This window comes from Saccoglossus kowalevskii, chromosome 5 (genome assembly GCF_978046115.1).
Source record: "Saccoglossus kowalevskii chromosome 5, keSacKowa6.1, whole genome shotgun sequence".
NCBI classification, from domain to species: domain Eukaryota; kingdom Metazoa; phylum Hemichordata; class Enteropneusta; family Harrimaniidae; genus Saccoglossus; species Saccoglossus kowalevskii.
Window position 1 is genome coordinate 33,868,993 of NC_140645.1, and position 15,585 is coordinate 33,884,577.

The window sequence follows — 15,585 nt, forward strand, 5'->3', positions numbered from 1 at the left end:
TGCCAACCCGTAAAATGAAAGACACAAAATAAGGATGCCTAAAGGGTCTACCCTGTCATGGCTGCTGGCGGGAGAGAACGTGTTAATGTGAGCTCTGATGCCGACTCAGATAGCATCAGAGATGCCTGCAATTATTTAAGAAGCGCTAGTGACATTTTACAGAGATCAGTTGCTATTCAAGAAGCACCATATGCATGTCACATGGATGTCCATCGTGACAGTCTCAAGCAAGACAGTTGTCGACAGCGTCACCGCGTGATGATGGGCGTACTGCGTCCGGTGTGTCTCCGCCATTAGATCTAAGCAGCACCATCAGAGACGAAATGAGAAGAACCTTTGGAAGACGTCGTTATGGGGAAATTTCACGGTCATTTTCAAGCACCAGAAGATGTGGTACGAGAAGACGTGGTGCAGTTCGTCCAACATGGTCACATGTATGGATAGCCCTCGCGTCTACTGATCAGCATTGGTCGCCAGGTCCAGAAGATAAACGATTACTGATCAAAGCGGGATTGGGGGAAAGAAAATTACGCATGCCTATTGGATTGGATAGTGCTGAAGTTGTGAAGTTTTTGGTTGAAGCATATCCAAAATTAGAATTTGCTGGTGGATTTGAAATATGCAGAGTGTCGCGAGGTTCGAGATCACTCACTGTAATGACTTGCCCACCAGAGGGGTACTCTCAAGAATATATTGCGTTTGAAGCAGGTCAAGCCAGGCTATTTATTAGACCAGTGCAGCATGATCTGGACGTAACTCCAATCTTAAAACCAAATGAAGTTGTGGAATCCATTGAGGTAAGGTTATTTGATATTTACAAAGAAAAAAACCTCTACTACATCCTTAAACCCGTCATTTCACTTGTGCAAGTTATCAATTTAGAACCTATTAAAATTAAAGCCCTGCAATCTGTAATTTTTAAGAATGGAAAATGTTCACTTAGGCTGTGGGCCGAAGGGAATAGCAGGTATTTCTGGTACCTCACAGTGTGTCCAGACATATACTAGTGCCCGAGTAAGGCCATGCAATATGTGTTTTATAACGCACGACACGTTCATAATGTACTGTACTGTGACATTGCATCCCATTCAAGTCTCATCTCGTAGATAGCGAGACTGATGCTACGACCTTCTGACATGACATAGTCGGTTTGTAATAAAACAATAAAACATGTACATGTGTATTACCACATTCATAGGGAAAAAATGTGTAATACATTACAAATGTAGAGAAAATTTAGTTATTGTAATCCATCATATCGTGAGCAGCTATTTTTTCATCCACCTGGACATCCCAGTATCCTAGTTACCTCGGGCCTGCACATTTGCATTTTTCTGATTTGGAACGCTTATGCGAGATTGAAACAGGATCTTGGTATCATGTCACCGTAGTTGCGAAGCCTAAGTAATGTACCTCTGGTATTATACATGTATTTATACTAGTAATAATATAAAAGAAAAGTTGTAGATAATGCTAATGTAACCCAGGTCCACTTTTTACATTATGTAAATTTAGTATTTAGATAGTTTGTTTTTATTGTCTGTACCTTTTTGTGAGCAGGTAAATTTATTTCAACATATCTGTATTATGCACAATTTTTAGATGTGGGTATATCGCCCTCTATAGTTGGAAATATGTAGATGGAGTTGGAAGACAGGGAATTTGGGTTTTTCTGTGAACCATTTTTAATCACATCAAGTTGTTCAATTTTGGGTTATTTTTGTATTTTGAATATTGAGTTGTCATTTGAAATCTATCAGGTCAAAAGCAGGGGGATTGGCACAAGAGGGTGCCATTTGATCTGAATGGAACGTTTCAATGTCAGTCATTCATAGCTCTGTCATCACATGTTAATGAAACTTTGTACATACATCCTCTAGAACTATGCAGAGACCTGATTAGTTTTGGAGTAAATAATTGTGCATATTAATTACCTAATTTGCATAGTTAATTCATTTTCAGCATTCCACTGATATCTCAAGTACTAATCATCACATTTCAATGAATCTAGGACTATGCAGAGACCCAATTAGTTTTTGGTATATATTATATGCACCTAATTTTCAACTTTTATACTGATATCCCAAGCACTAATCATCAATTTAGACATATACTAGTGCCCGAGTAAGGCCATGCAATATGTGTTTTATAACGCACGACACGTTCATAATGTACTGTACTGTGACATTGCATCCCATTCAAGTCTCATCTCGTAGATAGCGAGACTGATGCTACGACCTTCTGACATGACATAGTCGGTTTGTAATAAAACAATAAAACATGTACATGTGTATTACCACATTCATAGGGAAAAAATGTGTAATACATTACAAATGTAGAGAAAATTTAGTTATTGTAATCCATCATATCGTGAGCAGCTATTTTTTCATCCACCTGGACATCCCAGTATCCTAGTTACCTCGGGCCTGCGCATTTGCATTTTTCTGATTTGGAACGCTTATATGAGATTGAAACAGGATCTTGGTATCATGTCACCGTAGTTGCGAAGCCTAAGTAATGTACCTCTGGTATTATAAATGTATTTATACTAGTAATAATATAAAAGAAAAGTTGTAGATAATGCTAGTGTAACCCAGGTCCACTTTTTACATTATGTAAATTTAGTATTTAGATAGTTTGTTTTTATTGTCTGTACCTTTTTGTGCGCAGGTAAATTTATTTCAACATATCTGCATTATGCACAATTTTTAGATGTGGGTATATCGCCCTCTATAGTTGGAAATATGTAGATGGAGTTTGGGTTTTTCTGTGAACCATTTTTAATCACATCAAGTTGTTCAATTTTGGGTTATTTTTGTATTTTGAACATTGAGTTGTCATTTGAAATCTATCAGGTCAAAAGCAGGGGGATTGGCACAAGAGGGTGCCATTTGATCTGAATGGAACGTTTCAATGTCAGTCATTCATAGCTCTGTCATCACATGTTAATGAAACTTTGTACATTCATCCTCTAGAACTATGCAGAGACCTGATTAGTTTTGGAGTAAATAATTGTGCATATTAATTACCTAATTTGCATAGTTAATTCATTTTCAGCATTCCACTGATATCTCAAGTACTAATCATAACATTTCAATGAATCTAGGACTATGCAGAGACCCAATTAGTTCTTGGTATATATTATATGCACCTAATTTTCAACTTTTACACTGATATCCCAAGCACTAATCATCAATTTTCTCAATGAAACCTCGTACATAGATGCTCTAGTACAATAGACAGACCTAATTAATTTTTGGTTGAAATATGTACATATTAATCACATAATTTGCATAATTAACCTATTGTAAGCTTTTATATTGATATCTAAAATACAAATTCCATTTCAATGTAACTTGATACAAAGATGCTCTAGGACAATGTACAAATCTGATTAGTTTGGGGTTAAAATCTGTTCATATTAATTCCCTAATTACCTATAATAATTCATAATTTGTTGGTTCTAATCACAATTCTAATAAAACTTGGTACATGGTATGTTACATTGCACAGACCTTATTAGTTTTACACTCAAATCTGTTCATATTAATTTCCTGATTTGCATAATCAGTTTTCAGCTTTTCATTAATATCTCAAGTAAAGGTAATTTAGAATTGTGTCTCCAATAGTGGCAATACTCTCAGCACACAGGAGTTCTTTCTATGTTTTCTTTGATTAATCCTGTTAATAGTAACCCTTAACATAGTAATCATGGCAATAATATTGATGACCTCAAAATATTAAGAAAGCGCTTTAAATGTTTCTTGTTACTATTCGTATATTATTTTTAGGCAATTAATAACACTCCAACAGTAGCATGTAGCACCTGTGGCATCCAGGTACCATACTCTACTATACGAGAACACATTGATGGTTGTGCTGGTCTTAATGATCTTGATTGTGATGATTTGAAGTAAGTATATTGAACACTATGGAATTTTTGGTTGTGACATCTGATTTTAATACATTCCCAGATACCTGGGATGGTTCTCTGTCAGATTTGTTCATTTCATGACATCCCATGCTAATATTTTTGTCATATTTGGTCAAAAATTATTTTCTCAACAGCCTACTGTCTGATTGCTTCGAAATTTGGCATGAATATTCTTGACATGAACTACACTCAGTCTTATTAATTTCATGACACTATATACAAGGGTCTATTTTTAGCTCATTGCTCCATGAGACTGACCGTCTGTTTCCCTGGTACTTTTACCGAATTATTTGGTTATTATGTTTTTTGCTCTGCTGTCAACAAAGTTGACACAGTGGAGCTGTTCATATTACTGAATATCCATTGTCGTCTGTCATCGTCAAATACAATTTTAACTTCTTCTGCGATATTTTCGACTTCTTGCAAAAAACGGCAAGTCAGATTGCTTTGATATTACATATATAGGTACTACCGGGTACTACATGTGGACCTTTCTCAGATTTGTTCATTTCGTGATGATATCTTTAATTCTCTAATTTTGATGAATATTTTTGTCATTTTTGATAAAAGTGATATTTTCGAGTTCTTGTTAAAAACCACAAATCTGATTGCTTTGATACTATACATTTAGTTCATTTTCTAATGATATCTTCAGTTCGTAATTGAAATGTGCATTGCCAGCAGTGGAGCTATCTCAACTGACAGGCTGCTTGTTGCTATTTTTCAATAATTATATCCTTCTTTTATTACACATTTACAGCACATCCACACACAATGACAATTTTCCAAATTCATATGCACCATTGTCAACACAGAGTAATGACTCATCAGCTGCTTTGACACCAAGTAATAGCTCAACCCCACCAAGGGTACCAAGTAGTAATTCAACTCATCCAGTGGCACCGTGTACTGTTAACATCTTAATCCCGTCAGTGGCACCAAGTAGTGATTCAACACCTGCATCTGTATGGAATGATAATATGTCTACATCTGCACCAAGTAATATATCAACATCTTCAGCTGGCCTATTATCAATCATGGATAAGTAAGTATAATCACCATCTGTATTATCATTTCTACCATTTGGAGGCATTGTTGTCATTGTGTGGTATGTGCAATACTCAAGCAGGGCTGGTTTTTCTTTTGGAAGGAATGATTTCAGTAATTTCAAATGATGTGTTTGAAACATTAGTTTGTTAGTCCCCGTTCGGATGTAGTCTGAAAACGGGGACTTATGGTTTGCCCTGTGTGCATCCGTCCGTCCGTCCGTTCGTGCGTCTGTCCGTGATCACCTGTATCACAGACATGCATGGACTGATTAAGTTCAAACTTCACTCATACATCACACATTATATGCACGTGCATTTTTTTCATGATCCGATTAACAATAGCTGAATAGCGGCCATTTTAAGGCCGAAAATGCATCAAAATCGTTCATTTTCACCATTCCGGACCCGGATCTCAGTTATGCATGGATGGATTTTGTTCAAATTTGGTACATACATTGAACATAATAGAACCTTGATGCACATCATTTTTTTTCCGGATCAAGTTCAAAATGTTTTAAAGAATTCAGTTCTGGATCCGTATCCGAGACATGTCTGGATTGATCAAGTTCAAACTTCACACACACATGGTACATCATGTCACAAATAGATATGTGCATTTGTTTCATGATCCGCTTAACAATAGCTGAATGATGGCCATTTTAAGGCCAAAACGAAAATGCATCAAAATCACATATTTTCACAATTCCGGAACCGGATCTCAGTCATACATGGATGGATTTTGTTCAGATTTAGTACATATATTAAACATAATATAAGCTTGATGCACACTAATTTTTCTTCGGATCAAGTTCAAAATGGCCGACTGGCGGCCATTTTGTTTTAAAGAATTTAGTTTTCGATCCATATCTCGGACATGCCTGGACAGATCAAGTTCAAACTTCACACAAACATCATACATTATATCATACATATGCCTGTGCATTTGGGCCAGTCCTTTTAAGGTCAAAAATTCACCAAAATTGCACATTTTTACCATTCCGGAACTGGATCTTAGTCCACCAAAAGTGGTCTGAGATTTCGGTCATGATCTGCTTTGAATGTATATGTCACTCAAATATGAACAGAACGGGGACGTGTCATTAACAATGACTTGTTATAAATGTTTTCGCACACAGTGGAGCTATCTGTTTTATTTATTCATTGGTTCAGAACAACTTATTATTTTCTACATGTAGATGTTATTCAGAAATTGTAACAGATGAAGAACAAACTGATGAAAGTGCAGAAGATGAAAGTATTCATGGGGAAGGGATTATCACCAATCAATACACAAGGTATTCTATTGCTTGGAATCTATGTATAAGCTGAAACTTTGTTAATATGACAATACAATATATCAGACTTGTTTTTTGTATTTCTGCGCAAAGTGATTTCTTCCCAGTAAACAACAAATATTTTGTACGAAATAGCATGGAGTTGAATCAACATAGGTCTAGGTTATCAAGAAAAGACCAAACCATTCTTTTCTAATTGGTGTATTACACTTTGAGAGTTTCTCCCACTGAATGTGCATACAAAATGCAATATATATCACTCAGGTTATTTTTCTGTCAATTTGTGTGAGTTAAGGTTCAGCTGTTTTTGCCAAAAAAATATGAAAATTTTGATGTCACTCACTGGATTGAACTAACATAGTAAGACAAGTAAATTTATATCTTTGTTCGTATTTTTGTAGAGTTACATTGGAGTATGCAAAGGCTGTATTAGAATATCATGTAGAACAACTGGGACTCAAATATGTATATAACTCATATGCAGAAAATCAATATCAAAACATAAATATTGTGAGGAGGAATTTGTGGAAAACTGGAGCAAGATCTATCAGCAAGTCAGATTTTGATCCAAAACATCCATTCAGAGTACGATTTGTAGGAGAATCTGGTTTAGATGAAGGAGGGCCAAGAAGAGAGTTCCTTAGATTACTAATGAAAACCATACAAGAAACTGGAGTGATGGAGGGTAGTGGAAACAATTTATGTTTCTCCCATGACATTCAATTGTTTGCTCAGAATAGATACTATTTGGTTGGAAAAATGGTTGCCCTCTCATTGTGCCATGGTGGTCCAGGACTTTATTGTTTAGCAAAGCCTGTTTACCAATATTTGGTGTCTGGAAATGTTGAACATATTGAAGCAGATGATATCCCAGACTATGAAGTAAGACAGTTAGCCAAAAAAGTAGGTGAAGTTTTGAAGTTGTTATATTGTTGGTTACTCATATATATTACCTACTGGTTGATTAATGTTTGTATTATGCAAAGACTTGTGATATGGTTTCTGAAATTTATTACATTAGTGAAGCATCATTTCACCTATAATATAATTTTCTATGGCTTGTGTTGAGAAAATGTATTTTGAGGTTAAGAGTAGGATTGAAAGTGATTGTCTGGGAGCCAATTTATAATGAGTGCCATTTACTCTCTGTGTGACACATGAATTTGAACACCACTAATAAAAAGTTGTTAACTGATTTGCCGACTGATGCTGAAATTCACCACAAAGATAAGCCATGTGTACATGTCTGGACAAGGATTGAGTCTTGTGTTATAATAAATTATGGCACACGTTTGAGTAGAGTATTTCCTAAATTTTGAATTTCTTTCTGTTAGATCCAAGACTGCAACTCAGATGAAGACATGAGAAATGCTTTAGAATTGTTAGGAGATCATGTTATTGCTGTCTCTGGATACACAAGTCCAGTCGAAGAAGTAACTCTTAAAGAAAGGGAGCTCATCATTAAAAATCTTGGAGTGCACTATTGTGTTCACCGGTCATTGTCTGAAATTGAACAGTTTAGAGATGGTCTAAACACATTGCAAATAGCAGACTTAATTACTAAAGAGCCTGGTAAGTTAGTTTTCTTCCCTTTATATGTTAAAGTGTCTTCACAACTGCAGACACGACAGACAATGACCATGATGCCATGTAAAATATGGGTAAACTTGCAAATAATGATTTTACCCACACTGTATATTACATTGCAGCAGACTGAACATAAATGTATACAGTTGTGAGGACCTTGGAATTTTACCTACTATGATATTGTTGAAGAGGAGCCCATCAATTTGGTATTGTCATGTTTTAGACATTGGCATAGGCTACATGATTTTTTTCCATGCACAATTCAATACAAGATCTACTGTTTGATTTCAGTTGAAATTTGGCACACTGCTAATCTATGATGAGTAAATGTCCTAATGGGATATTGGTGCAAGTTTGTGCATTAGGTACATGTAATTAAGAAATTATACAAAGCTAGCCTAGGATCCAGGCTAAGTTCAACGGTTGCATTCGTCTCTACTAACACCTAGCCTTGATGCTAGGAATTTTTAATTAACGATGTAAATTTATACAGAACACTATAGTAACGAAAAATACACTGCCCAACTTCGCTTATTTTGATTGGAAAGCTCAATTTATGCTGGGGAGTTCGTATTACAGTAATATGCTGAGCGTTAACTCTGATTGGTTGGGAAAAAATGCAGAGCAGTGACTGGCAGTTATCAGAATATTTTTCATTACTGCAGCAACATTTTTACATGACCCTCTTTTATGACTTTCTGCATAAATTTAACTGTTAATTCAAAATTCAAGGCTTGGGTGTTAGTAGAGATGATGCAACCGTAAAACTTAGCCTGGCTAAGACGAAGCCTGCTGCATTTGTCTGGCATGCTGGTGATCTTCAACATTTTCATATCCACATAAATTTGTTTTGGGTTTCAACCTACCGTAATTAATTAATGAGATCATATCTAATTGATTTTGAATTTTTGTTAATATCTTGTTTATTTTTAGGTTGTCTGCAAAAGCTAATGTTGGCCAGTATTTTGATTGAATGTTTTTAATTCTGGTAATTACTTGCAGGTTCTATGGAGTACTTCTTATGTGCAAATAAGAGCATGAAACCAACTGTAAGCTATATGAAGGATATGACTGTTGATTACAGTCCAGAAGGTTCAAATGACAGAATTCTAGAAGAAACTACCATATACAACTGGTATGAATATCTGGATGATTGTGCAAAAGGTGAATTCACATTAGTATTTTGGACATTTGAGCTTTTGGTCCAATTGTGCATTCATTCCTATAACTGATTTTCATTTTCCTCCTATGTGAATAAGAAGGTAGCACACTTTTATTCATGTGAGTGAATATTTATTGTGTTTTTGTAGGTTACTGAGCAGCCAAGCTTTTTAATTTGCATGTTTTCCATTCATATACATGATGAATGTGCATGTCTCCATCTAATGAGCTATGCTGGCAATGGGTTGGTATAGGACAATTTTAGGCCTCTTGAAAGAGCTCTTAGTCACGTGACCTGTATCTGTTTTAATACTATTGGAGACAAATAACTACAAAGTTTATTTTCTGTATATGCAAGTGCATATGTGACAACTCAAAAAATTAGTTTATTAGAACCACCTTCATCTCAATGAGCATCCTTCTACATGTAGTTAAATCAAGAATTGCCTAATGAGCTGCTTTCCCCCAAATTGACCATAAACACAGTAAGTTTGCACCAACCAATGCCAGGGACACTATGTATGTAGTGCCAGCTACTAAATGTTCCAAAAGTTGAAGAAGCAATAAGGCGACAAGTGTGTGTTGCGATACAATGTCTGTAGTCTCCAGTGGTGGTTGTACTTTCATTTGGACTAAAAACATCCCTGTGTGTTTATCCTGGTGTGCATATTCAGTATGACTGTAAAACCTGTAATAGTAGCCATAAGTAATGGTAAAGTACAACATAGGGGAATATGGCTTCTCTTAGAGCATCTACACATGAGAAATGTGTTGTCAGATCATATGACGAATATAATTGAAGTGATGTTTGTTCTTTTTTTTTTTCATGATGCTACTGGATTATATTGACTGGCAATCATATTTTTATGCTATATTGTATTTTCACAGGAGAAGTTAAAGCAAATTTTAATGATGGAAATGAAAATGCTGAAGTATCTGTTCAGATTTCTCTTGGAGATTTGCTTACATTTTTCACGGGAGTCGCATCGGTCCCACCACTGGGATTACATCCAGAGCCATCCATATCCTTTCTGAGAGACAAAGACCACATTTTTCCCACAGCTAATACATGTGCCAATATCCTATCACTCCCACTAGGTTTAACTGATGTGGAGGTATTTGGAGAAAGATTCACATATGCTCTTACTAACAGTATGGGATTTGGAGTTGTTTAGAAAGTTGTCATTGTATTCATAAAATATTCACAATGACCATAGTGTATATTATACCCAGTTACAATATCACCTACTTGGCTTCGTTTCTCCAAACTATGTCCTCTCAAAATATACACAAGTTTTCCACCTGCTTCATTTTTTAAAATTTTCCACCAAAAGACGAGCCATGAAAATTAGAGTTCTCCATCTATTCTTAGTTCCTGTCAAACTTTTCCCTGCCTCTAGGCAGACTATGCAATCAGTCAATTGTGGTTTTCATATAATAAATTGAAGAAGTAACTGTCCAAATTTGTGTACACGAAATCCTATGCTTGATTTCGCCATCGTCAACTTTACATTTTCGACTTCTTCTTAAAAACCACAAACTGTATAGCTGTGAAACTTTCTAGGATGGTACCTTGGGTGGTTCTCTCGATTTTTGGTGAATTGTTTTGTTAGTTTTGGTAAAAAGTGATATTTTCATCTTCTTGTTAAAAACTGCAAGTCCGATTGTGTTGATATTACATATATAGGTACTACATGTTGACGTTTCTCAGATTTGTTCATTTTGTCTAATTCTTTAATTTTGGTGAATATTTTTGTCATTTTTTGTAAAAAGTGATATTTTCGACTTCTTGCTTTAATTGAAATGTGTATCACTAAGAGCGGAGCTATCTCAGCTGACAGGCTGTATGCTTGATTGATAAAGTTTAAAATGTTATGACATTTTCCACAGGAGCAAGGTTGGAATATTTTCGCTATGTTTATAATATAAAATGTTATATTTTGACATTTGCCTTTTATATGTGTGTACTATTTCGCGTTAACTTTGTATTACTACTGTGAATGTTTTAAACAGTACATATACAATGCTTTTGTTTATCATGTGTAAACTGATGGGAACAGTCCTGTATTTGTCTACCATGGGCTACTACCGTATTACCCCGGGCACGCGCCCCTCTCTGGGCAAGTGCCCACCCCCCTGTTTTCACAAAAAATACATGTTGGGGACATCCTCGGTTAAATGCCCAGGGTGATTTTTAGCCAAGAATTAGGTCAACAATAAAGTTGTATTTGTCAAAAACGAACGCGTTTGATTTATTTAAATAGTGTGTGTGTTACGGTAGTTCTCTTTTTGGAGTGTGTGGTGGCCCTGAAAAGGGCCGTTTTGTTTGTGTTTTTACGTAAAAACTCATTGGAAGAGCATCGCCAGGCGATGGACGCGGGGCTCTTTGGCAACGACCAAAAATGTATCCGTGTCCAGCCATTGGTTGGCCACGTAGAGGTCAAAATACGCGTTCTATTTTTACGCGTTAAGTTTGGCTCTTCCGTTTCACCCCCTTCGGAATGTTCTACTTTTGCAGCCTAATCGCAGGTTTTTCGAAAAACGTCGAAAAAACACAAGAATTAGTGGAAATGTTTCTATTTGGGGCGGATTATTGATAGAGGATAATGTCTTTATTACAAAAATGATGAAAAACCGTGAGTTTTTGCCTTAGTTATTTTGTTATCGGCGAAAAACTGCGAACTCGGCAAATTTGGTTGCACAACTTCCCTCTATCATATACACCCAGCGACACCGATGCCAGCTGACTATGAACCACAGGCGCTCGGAACGTTTCTTGGCTAATAAAAAATGACCTAAAGTGGGATCGGCATAGTTAGTCAGTCGCCGGTAAATTCCCCTACTAATATAATAACACAAGGTAAGAAAGCGTTGACACCATGACATCGAAACTTCCCGAAAATAACACTATTTTTGACTCCCATGTGCGAAGCACAAAATGGGAGTCTTTGCAGTTAGTGTGTCTGTATGTGTGTATGTGTGTGTGTATGTGTGTATGTGTGTCCGACTGTTCCACTGCTATCTCAAGAACCATACATCGGTTTTTGATGAAACTTGGTGCATAGATGCTCTGGGCCAATGCGCAGATTTGATTAGGTTTTGGTAAAAATCCGTGCATATTAATTACCTAATTTGCATGATAATTAGCTATTTTTTAGTGGTTCCATGACTGTTCCACTGATATCTAAACAACCACTCATTGGATTTTGATGAAACTTGGTACATAGATGCTCTGAACTAATGCTAGGTTTTGATTAGTTTTTGGTAATAATCCGTGGATACTAATTACCTAATTTGCATAATGATTAGTCAATTTTCGGTTTTTCCACTGATATCTCAAGTACTAATCATCACATTTCAATGAAACTTGGTACATAGATGTCATACGACACTGCACAGACCTGATAGTTTTTATGGTAATATCAGTACATATTAATTACCTAATTTGCATAATTAATTAATTTTCAGCATTTGATATAAGTAGTTAGCATTACATTTCAATGAAACTTGGTACTTACATACTCAAGGACTATGCAGAGATTGATTGTTTTCGATAAATATTTGTGCATATTAATCACCTAATTTGCATAATTAGTTAATTTTCAGCTTTTCCACGGGTATCTCAAGTACTAATCATCGCATTTCAATGAAACTTGGTACATAGATCCTTTAGGACTATGCAGAGACCTGATTAGTTTTAGGGTAAATAATTGTGCATATTAATTACCTAATTTGCATAATTAATTTTCAGCTTTTCTACTGATATCTAAAGTACTAATCATCATATTTCAATGAATCTAGAATTATGCAGACCCAATTAGTTTCCGGTAAATATTTGTGCATATTAATCACCTAATTTGCATAATTAACCAACTTTCACACTGATATCTCAGGTACTATACATCACATATCAATGAATGTACATGGATGCTGTAGGACAATAGACAGACCTGAATAATTGTGGGTTAAAATCTGTACATATTAATTACCTAATTTGCATAATTAACCAATTTTAATCTTTCACACTGATATCTAAAGTACCGTAAAAACTCCAAAATTTCGACTGGTTTTAAATAATTTGTGTTAGAAATGTGACGTGTTTTTAGAGTCAAAATTAAGGTGCATTTTCGGACGGTCGAATTTTTCAGAATAGAAATCAGCAAAAAAAAATGGGGATGATAGACAGTGTGCTTCATTAGTTTTTAAAAAATGCAATGTCCGTCAATTGACGTAAACTTCCTCATGTTTCACGGTAAAAGCAAAGGTCGTGGCCGAGTTGTAACTCAAAATCTAAACAAAGTCATCAATCAGTGAGTATTATGACAAGCAAAACAAAACATCAAGACGCGGAGAAGAGGTCAGCACAAAACTAATAGGTCAAAAGACAAAGCTGTCTCGCACTACCTAGGAAAACTTGCGAATGTTCGAAGTACAGGTACCCATTGGACAAAAGATACATGGAAGTTTAGCAAACGATCTCCCCGACCCAGTGCAATGTATCCGGTTAGAATCAAAGCTCACGTGTCCCTTATTTGAGCACCGTACTGGTGATTTGAGGGACCAAATTCTGCCGTAAATTCGCCCTTGGATTAAAAAATATAATGGGATTTAAGAAAATAAAATGGGACTTTTAAGGTGTATTTTGGCGTCATTTTTCGGACATTTCAATCAATCCTGCCGGCTAAAATAGAGTCTAAGTTTTACCGTAGTCATTGACGTCTGTCTATTCAAGAGTACACGTGTATGATTTTTATCGTGACTAGCGTGAGCGGGTAAGCTTCCTTTCGAGAATGAGCTGTTATCACTGTGAACAATGTTAAATTATTCTTCAGATGACCAGTTTATTTTTTAAAAACAACTAATTTTTTTATTTAAAAAAAATCATGCCGTTTTCGCATCATCCAGCTTTTTGATTGGTTAATTAGCGATTTGACCTAAGAGAACATGGCGGATATCCTACAGCATCAAACGTTTATACGAGACCGGAATCATTCGCTTACGATGAAACTAAGTTGACTTTTATTTGTATTTCATAACCATTCAACAAATTTATTTTGTGTACATTATTATAATCACTACTGAGTACAGTAATAATCAACAATTCAGAAACGCAGCATGCCGAGATTTTTGTGTTCGTTTTTATTTGAAACTTCGTTTATTTAGAATATATTTTCGTTACCAATAAAATAAAAATCTCTCAGTCAATCAGAAACCCGGATTCATGCCTTTGAGGAAGGTCCCGTTTGAACGCTCACATCGGTTTTTTTTTCGTTTGGGGGAAAACTAAAACTGGTCGCAATTTTCGAATAAGAATGAGTCGGCAATTTTTAGTGGAGTCGAAAATTTGGAGGTAAATAAAACACCGAAACCCGGCAAATAAATAGGCGGTCAAATGGGGTAAAAATCTGTTCATATTAATTCCCTAATAAGCATAATAATTCATAATTTTTTGGTTCTAATCACATTTCAATTAAACTTGGAGACATAGATTTTCTGTTACATTGCGCAGACCTCATTAGTTTTACACTCAAATCTGGTCATATTAATTTTCTGATTTGCATAATTAGTTTTCAGCTAAGTAATTTCGAATTATATTTAATGTGTCTCCAATACTCTCAGCACATGGGAGTTCTTTCTAAGCTTTCTTTGATCCAAATTATATTTCGATCCGCTTCACACACCTCAAGTATGATATCGGTAGAAACTATCGATCGACTTATATTACCTTTATTCGAACTAAAACGAGTTAAATCCTGTGAAAATCGAAACACCAGAGCAATATGAATCAACCCATCTACGCGGATATTTTGAAGCAGAGGCTCGTGCATGCGCAGTTCCAAACATGCGCAGTTTCAAACATTTACGCATGCTCGGGCCTCTGCTTGTCTTTTTATATAGGTAGGAGAATATATACATTTCATTTTCATGAAATCAACAATCTACGCTATGTGTGACTGATTCGTTTTGAGATTTGAACAAATTTGTCAAAATATCTGACATCAAATCATATTCTGTAAATGGACAGTGTCATTATTGTTTATTATTGAGGCACAGGTACATTCTATATTGAACAAATATTACTCTAGGCCATTGTGTTATTTCTTTATATCAATCAAGCTTCTACTCATGGTTTCAATCTAATTTGTTACTGCTTGAAAGATGTGTGTCAAAGCACAACATTTGGGACTGAGACTGTCATTAACAACGACTTGATATGTTTTAAACAAGGAAAGGGGAAAAACAGAAAGGTAGTTATGAAATATCTTAAATGAGGTTGGGGAGAACATGGAGATACCATACTGGCCCTGATATAGGCCCATCCTAACACTTTCAAAATATGGCGATATAATTAGGGTATAAGCACAACTTTAGAATTTGATCTGGTTTTGTGTAGCGGGGAGGGGTGGGGGTGCTTACCAGTGTAAGTACAGTAAATAAAGTTAAAATTGTTGAAATATAATTGTCTTTTATTACAGTTTTTGACTCCCGTGTGCAAAGCACAAAAAGGGAGTCTTTGCAGTTAGTTTGTCTGTATGTGTGTCCGTCTGTTCCACTGATA

At 35.7% G+C, this 15,585-nt stretch overlaps 1 protein-coding gene across 1 annotated transcript; it reads left to right on the forward strand.

The window, feature by feature from the left end:
* Positions 1-323: 323 nt before the first annotated feature.
* Positions 324-10,201, forward strand: LOC146746084 (uncharacterized). Its single transcript, XM_085498951.1, has 8 exons — positions 324-797; positions 3,792-3,913; positions 4,695-4,979; positions 6,180-6,278; positions 6,680-7,181; positions 7,613-7,850; positions 8,868-9,029; positions 9,915-10,201. Exons 1-8 carry the CDS (start codon positions 324-326, stop codon positions 10,199-10,201), a joined length of 2,169 nt encoding a protein of 722 aa, XP_085355077.1.
* The last annotated feature ends 5,384 nt before the right edge of the window (positions 10,202-15,585 follow it).